The sequence below is a fragment of the Miscanthus floridulus genome, chromosome 1 (genome assembly GCF_019320115.1).
Source record: "Miscanthus floridulus cultivar M001 chromosome 1, ASM1932011v1, whole genome shotgun sequence".
NCBI classification, from domain to species: domain Eukaryota; kingdom Viridiplantae; phylum Streptophyta; class Magnoliopsida; order Poales; family Poaceae; genus Miscanthus; species Miscanthus floridulus.
This window is the reverse complement of record NC_089580.1, coordinates 192,753,596-192,771,169: the sequence shown is the minus strand read 5'-3', so window position 1 is coordinate 192,771,169 and position 17,574 is coordinate 192,753,596. Positions and strand designations below refer to the sequence as shown.

The window sequence follows — 17,574 nt, the reverse complement described above, 5'->3', positions numbered from 1 at the left end:
TAGAGTCAGGCACCTCGCCACTGAGTTGGTCGAGGTTGGCGATGAGGGTCTCGGCCTCCGTGAGAGCCTCGGCGTACTCGATGCACTCGACATCGCAGTCGTATGCATGTTCGTACGTGGACTCAATCGTGATGATACCGCTGGGGCCTAGCATCTTGAGCTTGAGGTAGGTATAGTTGGGGACTGCCATGAACTTGGTGTAGCATGGCCACCCCAGGATGGCGTGGTAGGTTCCCCTGAACCTGACCACCTCGAAGGTAAGGACCTCCTTGCGGTAGTTGGAGGGGGTGCTGAAGCAAACGGGAAGGTCGATGCGCCCGAGGGGTAGCGTGCGTTTCCCCGACATGATGTCGTGGAAAGGTGCGGCATCACCTCGAAGCCTCGACTGATCGATTTCCAAGAGCTTTAGGGTGCCGGCGTAGAGGATGTTGAGGCCGCTGCCTCCATCTATCAACACCTTAGTGAGCCGGGTGTTGCCCACGATTGGGTCGACGACGAGCGGGTATTGCCTGGGATTTGGGACATGGTTGGGGTGGTCATCTCGATCAAAGGTGATTGCCTCCCGAGACCAGTCAAGGTACCGGGGAGTGGCCACCTTGACTGATAAGACCTCTCGGCGTTCCCTCTTTCGCTGCCGCGCCGTAAGGCATGTCGAGGGTCCACCAAAGATCATGAAGGCGTTGTGCACCTCGGGGAACCCGTTGTCCTTGTCAATGTCCCGGTCGCCGGCGCCTTTCTGCCTGGTGTCGTCATCGGTGAGTCCGAGCCTGGCGTAGTAACGCCGCAGCATGGAGCAATCCTCGAGGGCGTGCTTTATCGGGCCCTGGTGGTAAGGGCAGGGTTTCTTAAGCATGTCGTCGAAGGGCCTGGGGCCTCTGGGGCCTCGAGGATTCTTGCGTTCTGCGGCCGCGACCAGATCGGCCTCGAGGATAGCCTGCTTCCCCTGGCGACCCTTTTTCTTTCTTTTGGGGAGGTGGGGAATCGAGGCCTCGGGGGCCTCATCCCTCCGCTTCCCCTTGGCGTCGTTCTCGGGGAAGATGACCCCTATAGCCTCCTCGCCCGAGGCGAAGTTGGTGGCGATGTCGAGGAGCGCGGCACGTTCCGGCCTAACTCTTGGACCAAGTCTCGGCAGGTGGTGCTGGAGAGGAAAGCCTGGACGATCTTTGAATCGCCGACGCTGGGCAACTCGGTGCACTGTTTAGAGAAGCGCCGGATGAAGTCTCGGAGAGACTCGTCTAGTTTCTGGCGACAGCTCTTAAGGTCCTAGGAGTTTCTAGGGCGCACGTATGTGCCTTGGAAATTCCCGATGAAGATCCTAACCAAGTCGCGCCAGTCGTGGATCTAAGAGGGAGGAAGGTGCTCAAGCCAGGCTCACGCTGAGTCTGACAAGAGTAAGGGGAGGTTGTGGATGATGAGCAGGTCATCGTCCGCGCCGCCTAGCTGACAAGCCAAGCAGTAATCGGTGAGCCAGAGCTCGGGGTTGGTCTCCCCGCTATACTTTGTGAGGTTGGATGGCTAGCGAAATCGGGCTGGAAACTGAGCGTTGCAGATGGCTCTGCTGAAGACCCGAGGGCCAGGTGGTTTAGGAGAAGGACTGTGGCCTTCCTCACTGTCATAACGGCCGCCTCGATGCGGATGGTAGCCTCGAGCGGGCCCCTCACTATCGTGGCGCCGTCGCCGGCCGACCACCTCGTGGTCGCCCTACGCCTCGCGTCGATTATCGAGGTGGTCGTGGACCAAGGGGACCCTATTGATTGTCGACGCTCGAGCAGGCTCGGGGTGAACCGAGGCATCCCTATCCTGCCGGTGCGGTGCTGAGGGGAGGTCCGAGACGGCACCGCGCCGCCGGGAGGTAGAACTCTCGGCCTGTTGTACCACGGTGCTCTCGAGGAGATCCCGGAGCTCGCCGCGAACCCATCGCCCTTCCATGGTGGAGGGCTCAGGCATTGCACGGACTAGCATCGCCGCGGCCGCGACATTCTAGCTAGCGCGATTGAAGATTGGGGGACGATCGTCCCCTTCGTCGTCGTTGATGCGGTGGTGCACGTCGCGAGCCCGCCGCCGGGCTCCTCCACCGTCACCGCGGCCCTACTGCTCCTGCTCGAGAGTGTTTCAGAGCTGTTGTAGAAGGAGTCGATCTTGCTCAACCTTGGCCTGAAGCTCACAGAGCTGCTCCAAGTCCGGGCGTCGAAATTGTCCGAGGGCAAGGTTCTCGTTCTGTGCCGCCGGTGGGACAATGCGTGAAGGTGTGGCATCGCCTATTCCCTGATGAAGCGGAGTGCGGTTGCCTACCCCCTCGTCCTCGTCGCCCGTGCTTGGCATCCCAAGTCCGACGTGGAAGCACTCACGTGAGGGATCATAAGTACCTTCATCGTCAAAATCGGAGTAGCCAAAGCAATAGTCACTTGCGGCCAAGAAGCGACGCATGGTTTCGCTGTCATGGAGGTTGGAGAAATCCGCTCTGGCCCATGCCTCGTCCTCCTCCGAGGAGTCAGCGTGGGTGTGGGTCGACGCGGTGGTGTCGAAGTCGAAAACGAAGCGCTGGCGGTGCTCCGAGAGATCCGCGTGAGTAGAAGCGTAGGCGTAAGCATAAGAGGCGACGACATTTCTCAACCCGAAGGGGTATGGAGATGGTGCCATCGCCGGGCTCTGCTCCGCTGGAGTTGGCTCCCTAGGGAGTGGTGGAGCGGAGCTTGATATCGGGGCTTTGCCGGGTGCCACCAGCGTTTTTCCCTTGTCCAGGCTCAGGCTAGACAGGTCCCCAACCAGGGACCCTGCACCAACAGCTGGTCGTAGGATACCGGCGGAAAGCGGCGAGTCGCCCTGGGTTCACGTAGCATCGAGGTGATCCTGCTGCCGGTGCGTGATGTCGTTGTCGGCAGGCGGGGCTCGAGGTGTGAGAAGTACCATGTCGTACTCGTGCCCTAGAGACATGAACTCCAGGCTCCCAAACCAGACCACCGTGCCGAGACGCAGCGGTCGTACGGGGTCTGCCATTCGGAACTTGTTGGGATGACGAAACTGACATGCAGAGGCCCCTACCTAGCGCGCTAACTGTTGGTGTTTTGGACTAGGGGATCCTCAACCAACTAGTGAATTTGTGCTGCGTGTTCCCAATCCCGGATGGTGATGCAAAAAGACACAAGGCTTATACTGGTTTCAGGCAATTGGTGCCATACGTCCAGTCTGAGAGATCGATCTTATATTCCTTGCACCGAAGTGCTTGTAGTAGGGGGTTACAAGCCAGGTGAGAGAGGGAGCTAGTCCCAGGTCTCGGCGAGGAGTGATGTGGGCTGCTTGAGACATTGCTCTTAGGCGGTAGGGAAGTGTGCGTGTTACAGGGTGTTGTTCTTCATGAGTCCCTATCCCCCCTTAGAAATGGCCCAAGTCCTTTCCTTTTATAGTTGAAGGGAGGACAGGGGTAGTACATGTGCTAACTATACGGCGTCGTGTGAACGGAGGCGGCGTGTTCGAGCCCTGTAGCCTGTTCCTGTGGCGGCGTGGTCGTCGGAGTGGTCCGTCCTTAAAGCGCTGGGGCGACGTGCTGGTCACATCCGATCCTGTGCGTCATGGGAGCTCCAGGGCTGCCTCAAAGCGGGTGTGGCGGCCAGTGTGCGGGTTGCTATGGACTAACTGCGCGCGAGGCCGAGGCTTGGTTGGTGGCGAGGCAGAACTGTGGTGGGGGTCTCGACAGATGTGAATCTCGAGATGGCCGAGGCCCTGTCGTAGGGTGCCGAGGCTCGGAGGGAGCGGTCGTGCTGGTATGCTGGTTCGGAGGCGATGATGACCTGGGCCAGACTTCCCATGCCACGTTGTCTTCGAGGCGGGGATTGCGGGGCACAGTGCGGGCGCTGATCGTGGGTACAGCGCCAGAATACAGTGGTCGGTAATCCTCGCCGCGCACTGTCTCAGCCGGTATGGTGTTGATGCGACTTCTTGTCCCGTCGGCCACTCCGTGGTGTCGAGCCACCGTCCGGCTGAGATTGCGGGAGTGGTTGACGCATTAATAAGACATGACAGGCTGTCGGGAAGACCGGTCGAGGCGGGAGTGAAGGGTTATTGACAAGCCAGCCTTGAGCGATACGGAGAATAGCTGTCTTGCTCGAGGCTGGACGCACGAGGCCTTGGGTGAGACGGAGATTGGGCTCTCTGCCGAGGCCCCTCGCGAGAGGCCTCGCGCGAGGTGGAGATTCCGTCAGGGTGTCGAGACCTCCCGTGCGAGGCCTCAGGCGAGGCGGAGAGCCGGTGGGCTTGGTCGGGGCCTATGGTGAACCCATGGCTTACCTTCTAGCTTTGTTGTTGATGGGATTTAAGTGACTCTTTTGGTGTACGCTCGGGGTACCCCTTTTTATGGTACCCGATAATGGGGGTGTTTGGTTGCCCCTCCTAAATTTTAGTCGCTGTCCCATAGGATGTTTGGACACATGCATGGAGTATTAAATATAGATTTATTACGAAACTAATTACATAGTTTGAGACTAATTTGCGAGACGAATCTTTTGAGCCTAATTAGTCCATGATTTGACAATGTTTTGCTACAGTAAACATGTGCTAATGACGGATTAATTAGGCTTAAAAATTCATCTCGTGGAGCACTGACGAATTATGTAATTTATTTTTTTATTAGCATCCGAACACCCCATACAACATTCTTCCGACACACCTCCTATATTTTAGTAGCCGGATCAAACACCCCTGTGTATCTTTGCGACTTGCAACTAGCTAGTCCGCAACCCAGGCCAAGCGACCCCGACCTTTTCGCTAAGCCTAAAAGCGGCTGCTCCAGCAGTCCAGCTCGACTCCTCGGTTGCTTGATGCGCCGCTATGCTGGGCTCTTAGTGGGCTTCCATTATGGGCCTATTTGTCAAGAAGTGACAACGAGCCCAGCTTGTTTTTAGGAAAAAGTCCACTTTACCTCCCTTATCTTTTGCGATAGTCAGCTTTGCCTCTCTGATCTCGAAAACCAGAGAAACGACCTCCCTCATCTATCCAAACCATGCACATGACCCCCATTCCTGGTTTCAGCTGTGATTTTGGCTTTGTTGGCGCCACGGTGGATGTGGGCCAAGCTGACTCAGCCCTAGGCTAAATAGAAAGGAAGAGGTCCCCGTGAGCCAAAAAAATTCCCCCCAAATTACAACCTTAGCTCGCACACAGGCGGCAGCATAGCGCGCGGCCTTGTTCGTCCACGCCGGAGACGACGCCCACGCTGGCAAACGAAGAAGGGGAGCAGCGGCGAGGCGGTGGGATCTGGGCGCTGGTCGGGCGCTGGGCGCTGGGCGCAGCGCGCAACGCGTAGGCAAGAGCATCCTGGGTGGGCCCCTGCTCACGCACCCTAGCCACCCCACCGCTAACGCTAGTTCTTCCTTGCCTCTGGCACCTGCTCACCGCCGTCTCCCATGGACCCTAGCACATCGCGTGTTCTCCTGCCATAGCCAGTTTTCGCGGGAGAGCCACCGCTAGGAGAGAGTGGGCTGCCGCTGATCTGGTGTCCTTACTGCGGCATGGGGAGGATTTTAGAGCTGTTGTCAAAATCAGACAAGCACCCAATGGAAAGATTCTTCAAATGCCCGAGGAAGTACAAGAATGTTTGGTTTCCTTATTGAAATTGCCGATGGTAATTGAAATTTAGGGTTTGTGATTTATTCTGTTGGTTTGGCATTGCAGTTTCCTCTTTGTGATTTCTACATGTTCGAAGAAGAATATGCCAACTTTCTTGTTAATTATGGGATGCTTCCAGAATCTGAGATGTGTCATTACCATCCATTGGAGATGACAGATGATAGTGTGCAAGCTGAGATGTATGAACAGGTGATGAAGAAAGAAGCTACTGGTGTGTATGAGCACAGGAGGACTATAGCTTCGGCCAAGAAGGGAGGCAAGAAGAAGCCAGGACATTTGAATTGGATGATGTGTGTTGGTGTTGCTGTCCTAGTATTGTTAGGTTTCAATTCTGTCATTCTCCTTGTGTTGGTTGTGATGCAAATGTATAAGTAGTCAATGTTTGCCGGCATCGGCAGGATGTTACCCTTTGTAATGGCATGAATCAAATTCCCTTCTTTTTTTCCCAACAAGCTGTCTCTTGTCGTGCTAGAAAAGAAACAAAGCAATACATACTGAATCTTATATTTGCACTATGCAGGAACCAATGCATACACCATAATAATGTCAGATAACATAGGCAAATAATTACACTATACAGGAACCATACAGATAACATAGGCATGTACTCACAGATAACACAACACTGACGAATGGATAAAAGTGCAAATAATTGTCATACATGGCATAAGTAGCAAATAGATAAAAGCCAGATGTTTGGTATAACACATAGTTTGGCATACATAAAAGGTAATCAACCACAGAACTTAAGTTTCCTGCCTACATAATTATTCAAGTTTGGCATACAGCCAGCAGGCTGTACACATCACAGCCTATCAGATTGCCATGGAGGAAGCATTTGGAGTGGAGCAATTCCAGATTGCTTTGGAGTAGGCTTGGGCTTCTTCTTGGCCGGTTCTTGAGCTGACACAGTCACAGATGCAGTCCTGCCAGTTAACTGTACATGCACACTAGAATTAACATTGGAAGTGGGCACTCTAGCTTACATGTTTATTGTAGCTGACCCAGAAGGAATTGTTGAAACCCTTGCACGTGCACTTGATTTGATGATGTTCTGTGAGTTTGTTGCCTTTGCCTACATAAGTCAGATGAAACAAGATGTACATGATGTTCGAAGAATGAATTTGAAATACAAGATGCATAAGTTAAAACTTTGAGATATAGGTAAACTTACCTTTTTGTTGCTCTATGCAGTAGATACATCAGCTGTGGAACTCCTTTTTGTACCGCTTGTGCTGCTCTTTTGTGTGTTGGACAGCACAACAATAGCATTTTGGTTACTTCCTGCAGCCGAATGAGATCCTGTTGGCTGTGATCTTGCAAATGACTCATTTCCTTTTGGCTGTGAGCTACCTTCGGCTGACTGAGATCCTCCTGCCTGTGAACTTCTTGCTCCACTTATATTGGTACATGTTGTCCTATTATGCCCAGGCAAGTGGCATTTGCTGCATTTGATAACAGTTCCAGTTTTTGGCATTTTAGTGGCCTTTCTAACTTCTGTGGGCTCCCTTCTCCTCTCAGTCTTTGGCCTGCCTGGCATCTTCACATAACCAGGAGCTCTAAGGGGTACCCTATCAGATGAGGGCCAGCTATTCATACCCTCAACTGGATTCAAGCAATGGTTGTATGTTTGTTTGAAATGGTACACAAAGTAGCAGTCGGCCACATATTCATCTAGGCAGTTGGTCTTAAACAAAATACAAGAAATGGCATGGCAACATGGAAGTCAAGACAATTGCCAATACCTACATGAACATGTCTTTGATACCAAATCCACTATGAACCTATTGTCGTAATGCTTAACTTCATATTTCTCTTCCCCATTGCAGATGGCATGGCAGTGTGCAGACAAAGATATATAGACATTTAATTTTTTATTGATGTTTGGGCATATAACACTTGTCCACTTCCCTAATTTAGTTCTCTGTTCTTGGATCCTCACCATTACTTTCCTTCTAATTGTTTCTAGCATGGTGATTATTGGGAAGAACCTAGCCTCAATGATCCATTTGTTGAATGACTCACAAATATTATTATCTACTGAGTCATAGTTAGAGCCCAACCTGAACCAAGCTCTGCTCCAATATTGTGGATGAGTGTTCAGAATAGCTTGTGCCCCTTCTCTGGTTTTTTGTGCTAGCCTCGCTCTTGCCAAGTTGAAAAGCATAAGGCAAGGTGCTTTAGCACACATCCAAAACCTTTTCTGGTAGTCCTTCTTGGGAAACTCCTTCCAGTTGGCATAAATGTGCCTAGCATAGTTCCTATATTCAGCTTTTGGTGCCCATTTGCTAACTGCATTAAGAATTCCCTGCACAAGTTGGAAAAATTATAAAGCACCTACCATCACATGTTTAGAATTGTGAAAACAACAAAAAAGATTAACAGGAGGTTACCTTTTGTTGGTCTGAGATGAAAATCCATTCCTTTCCTCCATGCACACCAACATCCCTAAAGAGCAGATCACAGAACCAATTCTAATTTTCATTGTTCTCATTGTCCACAACAGCCCAAGCAATAGGATACATGTGGTTATTAGCATCCCTCCCAACAGCACAAAGAAGTTCACCATTAGTTGCTCCTTTGAAGAAACAACCATCTAACCCAACAACCTTCCTACAGCCAGCTTTGAACCCTTCTTTACAAGCATGCAGGCATATGTACATTCTTCTAAAAATAGGAGGCTCTACATTATCTTCCTTGTTAACAATAACAGTGCTTCCTGGGTTGCTTCTGAGAAGCTCCATCTGGTAGTCATACAGCCTAGAGTACTGCCCTTTAGTTGCATCCAATGCTTTCTTCATCACTAGTGCTTTTGCTCTCTTTAGCTTGGACATAGAAACTTTGACAAACATTTCTTCTTGAACTGTCTGCAACATATGCCCAAGTTTCTAGCATGGGTTGGCAAAAATGAACTTCTCATATTTTTTAGCAATTACAGTTGAGGTGACTAGTTTGTTGTCTCTTCTTGGGGGACACATGTGATTATTTACAAATGTAGATATCTGCCAACTATCAGACCTAGAAGTATTTGACAACAAACATACCCATGGACAACCTTTTCAGTCACATTTGGCCCTCACCCTCTTTGGATCATCCTTAGCAAAGACAATAACCTTTCTCTCATCCAGGCCATGTTTAATTACAGCCTTCTTGAATTGCTTCTTAGAACTAAACTTCATTCCCAACTTAAAATTGACAATAGGATTCTTCTTGTTAAATCTTGGATGCATGCTACCTTGCCCTTCATCAACAGATTCTGCATTAGTACTGTCTACATATGGAGTGCAGTTGCCATCATCCTCATCATCTTGCCCAGTTCCAGGCCTAGATGCAACACCCTCATATATCACATCATCTAAGCTTGTTGCCTCACCCCTCTTGAATTTCTTCTTGAAATCCTTAAATTTCCTATGTATTTGGTCTGCTTCTTCATCATCACCTGAACTGCATGAGTCTCCAGGCATGTACTCACTGTCAGTGTCAGACTTCTCTTCTACATTAGGCTCACTTGCTCTTGCTGTCTCTCCAGGCATGTGCTTTGCTTGTTCTTTCCCTTTACTTGGACTACTGTAAAATTCTCTAACAAGGGCAACTTGCTTCTCTACTTTTTCTTTGCTTTCATATTTTCTCCAAACAGTCAAAGGATGTAGATCTTCATCTTCTATGTCATCATCCTCTGAGCCAGCTTCCATCTCTCCCTCATACTCACTTGCTTCAGCTATTGCATCCAGCTCGTGATTTTCAACGAACACATCGGCAACACCATCTTCAGTAGTGTTGTCAGACATGTACTGGCACACTTTGTCATCAACCAGAGCTCTTAGGCCTATACTCATGTTTGTCCCTGGAAATAGCCAATGCAACATTGTGCCTTCTTTGACATTGCAATGGTCACGGAGATGACCAACAACTTCAGACAGTGACATCTTATCTCGGTCTATAAAAGATATAGCTTCAGTTCCTCTATCATAAAACAGTCTATCGCTTTTCCTCATGCACTCCCCATTAAAATGGAACCGAACAGGGAGCAAGTCACAACCATCCATTGCTAAGCACCTGAAGCCTACATGCAAAACATACATGCTATGCGGTTCAGTACTGATCAAATCGGTCCAATAAACAACATCCGTGCTTAAAATATGACTACAAGTGCTACATAAAGGCGCCTGTTGGCCTTAAAATATGACGAACACTATAAAGCAAAGGCTATAATCATAGTTAGATGTACCAATCACTAGTTAAATAACACAAATTCCAAGGGAATCAAGGAATCCGAAATAAAAACAACTCAAAACTACATAGATCCATTTGTGCCTTACCGCTCACCCTGGTCAGCACAAATCATATGCTTCACTGCTTGCGGCGATCGGTGCCCGAGCAGCGGCAATGCTCCTGCCTGCGCGCTGCGCGCTGCGCCCAGCGCCCGATCAGCGCCCAAATCCCACCGCCCCGCCGCTGCTCCCCTTCTCCGTTTGCCGGCGTGGGCGTCGTCTCCGGCGTGGATGAACAAGGCCGCGCGCTATGCTGCTGCCTGTGTGCGAGCTAAGGTTGTAATTTGGGGGAATTTTTTTTGGCTCACATGGACCTCTTTCTTTCTATTTAGATGGGCTGAGCCAGCTTAGCCCATATCCATCGTGGCGCCAAAAAAGCCAAAATCACGGCTGAAAACAGGAATGGGGTCACGTGCATGGTTTGATAGATGAGGGAGGTCGTTTCTTGCTGACTATCGCAAAAGATAAGGAGGTAAAGTGGATTTTTTCGTTGTTTTTATCAAGCCTTTACCATTGTGAGCCCATCACCCAGCACTGAAAACTTCTCTCCCCAGCAATGGCGGGCTGGCCGCTGCCGCAGCCCTTGGCGTACTAGCCTACTAGGGGGAAGGGCTCCTTTGTTGCCTTCGGCCGACGCGCGGTGTTTGCTCCACGCCTGCTCCTGCTCCCCTCCTACCCCGTCCCGCGGGCGGCGGGGCTGCACTTGCCTTCACCACCGAAGCCGCAGCTGCGCCTCGTAGGTTTCGCCACCAGCTAGCGGTGAAAGAGACCACCTACTCCGCAGTCCGGGCTCCTCGCCGCCGCCAGCCCGTCGCGTGGGTCGTGAACCCGCGCCGACCACGGTGAGTTCAAAGTTTAGAATAAGAATCGAATATTTTGAGCCAAAACTTTAGGTTTGATGTAGGAGATTTCACGCCGGTAGATTTCCATTTCGAATGGAATTTATTGTATCTGTTCCCAGATGCTTAACGACACGACACTGTGACTGCACTCTTTTTTCAGGGTGAATAACAGCAGGGAGAGATGCTGACCCCGTGCGTTTGTTTTCTCCATGTCCCCGCTCAGCCACGGACTCCGTTGCCGGATCTTACAGCTCCGGCGCCCTGGAGAGAGAATGTTCTCAACTTCCAGATTAAAGCAGTCTCTGCGCCAGCTAGGACTGTTGAAATTTGCCCAGAGTTGGTAGTTCCATGCACGGTTACCAAACAGACTGTCAGAGGGAAGAAGAAGAAGAAAGGCAACTGGGTCCATTATGGTGGGTCGCTGCCGGCAATGCTGGAGGCACTAGAGCATGTCCGGGACGTTGGGGAAGCGCTCTGGGCGTGGAAGGACACCCTGAGCAACAGGGAGAGGACGATCATCCTCAAGGAGCAGAAAGATTGGCGACGGGCAGTCGAGATCTTTGACTGGTTTCGCAGGGAGCGGGGCCATGAGCTCAATGTGATTCACTACAATGTCATGCTCTATACTGTTGGGAAGGCAAGGAGGTGGGACCTCGTTCTTAGGTTGTGGCATGAGATGCATTCCTTTGGTGTGGCGCCGGACAACTCAACGTATGGTACGCTGATCAATGTCTGTTGTCAAGGGGGGAGAGAATGGGTGGCTTTGCTATGGCTTGGGGACATGTGCAAGCGGGGTTTGATGCCTGATGAGGTCACTATGAATATTGTGATGCAGGCGCATAAGAAGGCTGGAGAGTATGAAACAGCTGAGCTTTTCTTCGAAAGGTGGTCCTCGGATTCAATCACAAGGAAGGAGGGATGTCCTCACTGCAGCTTGTATACTTACAACACCTTGATTGATACTTATGGAAAGGCTGGTCATCTTGAGAAAGTATCAGATACGTTCAACCAAATGTTGAGAGAAGGTGTTGTGCCAAGTGTTGTTACATTTAACTCAATGATCCATGTTTGGGGTAAGCACCACAAAATGGAACAAGTTGCTTCTTTGGTTCGAGTGATGGAGGAATTCCAGTGCTTTCCTGACACCAGGACTTACAATATACTGATCGCACTGTACAGAGAAAGCAATGATATTGATATTGCAGAGTACTACTACTGGAAGATGAAAGCTGAAAACTTGGTACCAGATGTTGTGAGCTGCCGCACACTCTTATATGGATACTCTATCAGGGGCATGGTCACTAAAGCGGAAGCCCTTCTAAAGGAAATGGAAGAGAGGGGCTTCGTGGTAGATGAATACACACAATCAGCTTTGACAAGGATGTATGTAAATGTTGGGATGCTTGAGCAAGCTTGGCGTTGGTTTGACAGGTTCCATCACCATATGAAGTCTGAATGCTTTTCTGCAAATATTGATGCATTTGGAGAGAAAGGATACATAGTTCTTGCAGAGAAGGCTTTTATATGTTGTCTAAAGAAGAAGATGCTCAGTGTTTCTGCATGCAATGTTATGATCAAAGCATATGGGTTGGTAGAGAAGCTTGATGAGGCATGTGAGATAGCTGATGGTATGGAGAGGTATGGCATTTTGCCTGATTACGTGACATATGCTTCTCTCATTCAACTTCTGTCAACTGCTAAACTGCCAAAGAAGGCTATTTACTACTTGGAAAAAATGGAAGTTGTGAAATTGCTGCCAGACTGTATCCCATACTCTGTGGTAATTAGTAGCTTTGCTAAGAATGGTGATCTACGAATGGCTGAATACCTATTTAGAGAAATGATCATGTCAGGGGTCCGTCCTGATGTTTTTGTCTACTCTATCTTAATTGATGCATATGCTGAAGTTGGAAATGTCCAACAAGCTTCAGCATATTTTGGTTTAATGAAAAAGGATGGTTTATATGCGAACGTTACGATCTACAATTCTTTGATAAAGCTCTACACAAAAGTAGGGTATGTGGCAGAGGCCCGAGAAACATATAAGTTACTCAAATCATTGGATACCAATGCCATCCTTTATGCATCTAATTGCATGATTGATCTCTATAGTGATCATTGTATGGTGAAGGAAGCAAGCGAGGTTTTTGAAGGTTTGAAGGTTAGGGGAATTGCCAATGAATTCTCACATGCAATGATGGTGTGTATATACAAGAAAGTTGGTCGCTATGATGTGGCTCACATGATTTGCAAGGAAATGCAAGCTTTAGGACTTCTAACTCAGTTACTAAGCTACAATTCTGTAATCCAAATGTATGTATCTGGTGGAAGAACAGAGGAGGCTCTTAAAATATTTAAGAAGATGTTGGCATCGAACACACCACCAAATGATGCAACATTCCAGGCACTAAAGGTTATTCTAGTAAGAAGTGGAGTCACAAAGAATGAGACAAGAAAGTTGGAATTGTTAAGAAGAAATAACACTCATGATTGCTTGTGTCAGTGGTACAGGGCACTATCTTCAGCTGTAAGATCAAGTGCAAATTCTTTTCGAACATAGTATTATTGGTCAATCTGCTACAAGGACACATCCTTTTGACATTAACAATTGTAGGAGTAGAAAAGGGAGTACAAGAAAGCAAGTAACTTCCGAACTGATTTCAGATGGTTGAAATCTTAGATGTAGATACACTTTAGTGATGATCCATCTACTGAACTGTACACAGAATGGGGTGAACCATCTTTGAGAAAAAGAATGTTGATAGTTGATTGGCTGATGCACGGTGAATTCATAGGAATCATTTTCACATGGGTGTGGATCCCGCTGAAATCTTCTGCAGGTGAGCTTTGTTACTTTTTTGCTTCTCTGGGTCTACATACCAGAATATAAGGTATATGCTTTCGCAACCCATGCTTTTACTAAAAATTGAACTGCCTTATCTGACCTCAACAAAAGGGATTCAGTACTGATGATAATGTCCAACTTTGCAGTGTCTTTATAAGTTCTGCCTGTTGTGACTTCATTTCATTTTTGCATTACATCTTACTTGGCAACATAAATTTTCTATGATGGCACCCCACCTTTCTGCAGTGTCCTATTCTGTTATTGACAATTTTGTCCTGAAAAATATGCAGTATGGAATTGCTAAACATTAGTTGGCTTATTAACTTTGTCATTTCAGTCGATTTTGTGTCCTAACGATCTATTCCATGATTTTCACTGTTGTTCTCCCCATGCACTCATTTCTCCCTCAGTCTTCATTTTTTGTTGTGGGCTGATTCTTCCATTGTTTGTGGGCCTTTTGTTCTTTTTCTTACAAGTTCAGGCCGTTGTCTTTTTTCTTCCTTTTTCAGCAGTTTTCTGGCTTTTCTGCCATGGCCCGTGGGTGATCTGGTTTGGGAAGGCCAGCAAGCACCCAAACTTTCTTTTGAGCACTGCCCTTTCAGTGTCTTTTTTCCTCTTGCGATATTTGTTTGTCTTTTCAGGAAATATGTTCTGTATATTTGCTTTTCAAGCACAGTGGTAATGTGGTATTCTTAGAGATACCATGGTTATTTGGTTTCAGATGTGGTATTTTCATTTCATGGGTGTTGAGTTTGTATTGGAGTACTTTGTTAAGTTCCATGCCTTTGTAAATAGTGCTCTAATGTCATGGCTAACCAGTAGGAGAATCATGCTGGTTGTAAGTGTGTTTCTATTCTTCAGGATTCTATATAGTTATTAGTTACCTTGTAGGAGTTATAATCTTTTCACTATTGCTTCCTCTTTGAGACATTTTAGGCGACATGCTTTTGATATTGATGTCTTATTTAGTCCGGTTCTTGCAAATAGTTACCAAAACAAATAACCACAGATTTTGATAGTACTCCCTCTGTTTTTAATATATGATCTAAATGTCATATATTTGAAAACGGAGGTAGTATGTTGAAGACAGGACTTGTGTCTTTTCTCTAATTGGTAAAAGTAATTGATGGACATAGAAAAAGAAATCTATTTTTTTTGTTACAATTTTGCCTGCTATGTAAGATTTACTGTGCTCGTACCAATTTTTTTTTCTCCAATACGCAGGAGAACTGTGAGTTATTATATTAATAGGTATAATTGTCAGATTGCATGTTGATTCACGGCCTGGGTTAGTTTTTTTAGTAACATTTGTGCCCTAGGACCGAATTGCAGTCACATTTGAGATTGTTGGTGGGATCTGAAAGCCTGACTGAAATGCTTTTAGGAAGTAGTCAATTTTTTATGTACATAATGACATGTTAGTTATCTATTGGCCCAAAATCTGAGTGAAATCCAAAACAAAATTAGCTGACTATGATGTTGTAATCAGTCCCTTTTTATGGCTTACTTATATTCAATAAATTGTAAAGTCAGAAGTGAATGAAGTAACATGAAAATGACAATTCATGGCTAAAGTGCATCTGCATTCTATCTTTCAGAAAAACACACTTTCACTCGTCATATTAGGAGTTAGTGTCATAAATCTGATCAATCAGAGCTTGAGAGTTGTTTTCAAGTCTTCAAATCACCAACGATTTTAGCATGTCCTACTCTAAGTGGCAAGGCGCCATGGCCACATACTTATTTTTTCTGGTTGGCCAATGTGGCAAAAGCTGACATCTGATGTAGGTGTGCAATCTGGAGAGTCGGTGGGCTTTGATGCTTGTCTGTTTTTGGTTGCTACCAGCAATTCATAGGCCCTGCCTTATTTATATATTTCTTGCTTTACACTGTAAATCTTTGTACCTGTGGAATTATCTTATTTGTTTCAGAGTTCTACTGCTAAATATCTTATTGTCAGTTGCTAAACATAACCGCATCCATTGTGCATGTAACTCTTGGCAGTTCAACGCAGAGGTTGTAATTTATTGTTTGATTGAAGTGGAAACCTGTGTGTACTGGTGTTGACTGCTGAGCCTGGTGCGAAGATTCACTTTTGTGTATTTTTTCCTCGAAACGTATCATTATTAATAAGTAACACTTTTGTGTTCCTTTTGTATTCCATTACCACCTGCTTTTTATGTAAATTAAAACTCTTGTAATCATAATCAGGGCATTTTTTCTGACATTTTGTTCTGAATTTAGGGCATTTACCATATGGTGATGTTTCCCTATATATGAGCATGAATTCATAGTTCAAATTCTGCAACACCTGTGGCTTCCAGTGATCAAGATTACCTCAAGTTTACTCTCTGCAGCTCACAATCTGGCGTACCCAGTGCAGAGAGCTCCCGCTCTGTGCGGTGTTTGGGGAAGGGTGTCAGTGGCAAGCCTTACCCTCGCATGTGCAATGCGAGGAGACCGCGACTCGAACCCAGGACCTTCCGGTCATAGGCGGTAAGACTCTACTGCTTGCACCAGGCCCGGTGATGTTTCCCTATATATAAGCATGAATTCATAGTTCAAATTCTGCAACACCTGTGGCTTCCAGTGATCAGACCAGTCAAGATTACCTCAAGTTTACTCTCTGCAGCTCACAATCTGGCGTACCCAGTGCAGCTCACAATCTGATGGATACAAAATCTTTATAGGCTAAATTTCACAAGGGTAGCACCAACAGATTTCTAACTAGTGACATGTTTCTTGTTTTCTGCAGTTTTGGCGCACATTGGCCGTCATTCGGATTCAGAACAACCTGATGGATGGTGCAACGGAATGAAAGTGGGCGCAACCATGCCTTGGGGAATGTAAATACGAATACTGGATGAGCTTGGTGCCAAGCAATTCTGAACCACTTGGGGACTGACAAAGTGGAAGTTGTTTGCACGAGTGGCAACTTAGAGAGATCAGCAGCATATATTATGGCCAAGAGATGCATGTAGGCGGCGGATACATCTGATCAGCTGCCGATGAACTGGTGAGAGAGATTTCCATCAGGTATCAAGTTCTGTCCGTGCTTGGGCCATAAGATATCAAAATCCTTGCCGTAAAGGAACCTCATTTTTGTGAGGGCTGGTAATGTGGGTTTTTCTCTTGTGAGAAGAGATGACACCGCATGCCATTGCAATGGATGGGAATTGAAGGACTAAAGGAGCGGGTCCAGACTAGCTGCAGATCATTTGGTTGCACCTTTTACAGAGACCTCGGATTGTGATAGGGCGCCAAACTGCCAATGCAGCATGGGCCCTGCTGAACGCTGAGATCCTGAAATTGTAATCATGGCCGCCTGCGCTGCACCTTACCGTGTTGCCGCCTTTTCTTGCAATCTTGCAGACAGAGTATGTATACAAATCTCTGTACACGTTCCTCTCTTATCCAAGAAAAAGACGGACGCATGTCCTGTGCTGTATCCTTGCTTGGCCAATGGCCAGTTGGCCTGTTCTTGTTTCCTCTAAGGCCCAGTTTAGTTCACAAAATATTTTGGCCAAAACCGAAATTTTTGGCGTTTTGGCATTTGGGAACTAAACAGGCCCGAAAAATTTCGGCCCAAAAACATATGCGAAATCGGCCTGCTATGGCCTGCGTGCCCAACCCTATCCCTCTGTCCCGCAGCCGACGCCGAACCCTATCCATTCACTTGCTCGCCCAACCCTATCCGCGCCTCTCTCGCCGTCTCCATCGCAACGCCGCCGCTCTCTTCCTCGCCATCCCAGCGCCGCCGCACTCGCTCCATTCCACCGCCAGCATTCAGATCCAGCACCTCCACCTGTAGATCTACCCCGGCGTGGTCCGGATCGACAAGTTCCTTGCGCGGATTCGATGGCAGGACATGACGACGACTTCAATGGCGAGCCTGCCGCATACGGGGCCGCCGACGCCGGCTTTACCCCGGATTTCTTGGGTAATGTCGGAGCCAGCCTCGTCTACAACGACGCTCCGGGTTCCGGCACTTCAC

At 47.8% G+C, this 17,574-nt stretch overlaps 1 protein-coding gene and 1 pseudogene across 3 annotated transcripts; one reads left to right on the top strand and one right to left on the bottom strand.

Moving 5' to 3' along the window:
- Positions 1-6,427: 6,427 nt before the first annotated feature.
- LOC136469112 (uncharacterized) lies at positions 6,428-9,668 on the bottom strand (annotated as a pseudogene).
- Positions 9,669-10,445: 777 nt separating this feature from the next.
- On the top strand, positions 10,446-16,986 carry LOC136507175 (pentatricopeptide repeat-containing protein At3g23020-like). Of its 3 annotated transcripts, none has more exons than XM_066501989.1 (4): positions 10,446-10,735; positions 10,896-13,575; positions 15,938-16,076; positions 16,336-16,986. In XM_066501989.1, the coding sequence occupies exon 2, from the start codon at positions 10,917-10,919 to the stop codon at positions 13,293-13,295; it is 2,379 nt and encodes a 792-aa protein (XP_066358086.1). In that variant the 5' UTR covers positions 10,446-10,735; positions 10,896-10,916; the 3' UTR covers positions 13,296-13,575; positions 15,938-16,076; positions 16,336-16,986. The 3 variants fall into 3 exon arrangements, with proteins under 3 accessions (XP_066358086.1, XP_066358081.1, XP_066358076.1); XM_066501984.1 differs by having other exon boundaries at positions 15,825-16,076; XM_066501979.1 differs by having other exon boundaries at positions 10,896-16,076.
- The last annotated feature ends 588 nt before the right edge of the window (positions 16,987-17,574 follow it).

Excerpts from the sequence above, each read along its gene's own strand:
- LOC136507175 (XM_066501989.1), top strand. The coding sequence starts at position 10,917 with ATGCTGACCCCGTGCGTTTGTTTTCTCCATGTCCCCGCTCAGCCACGG.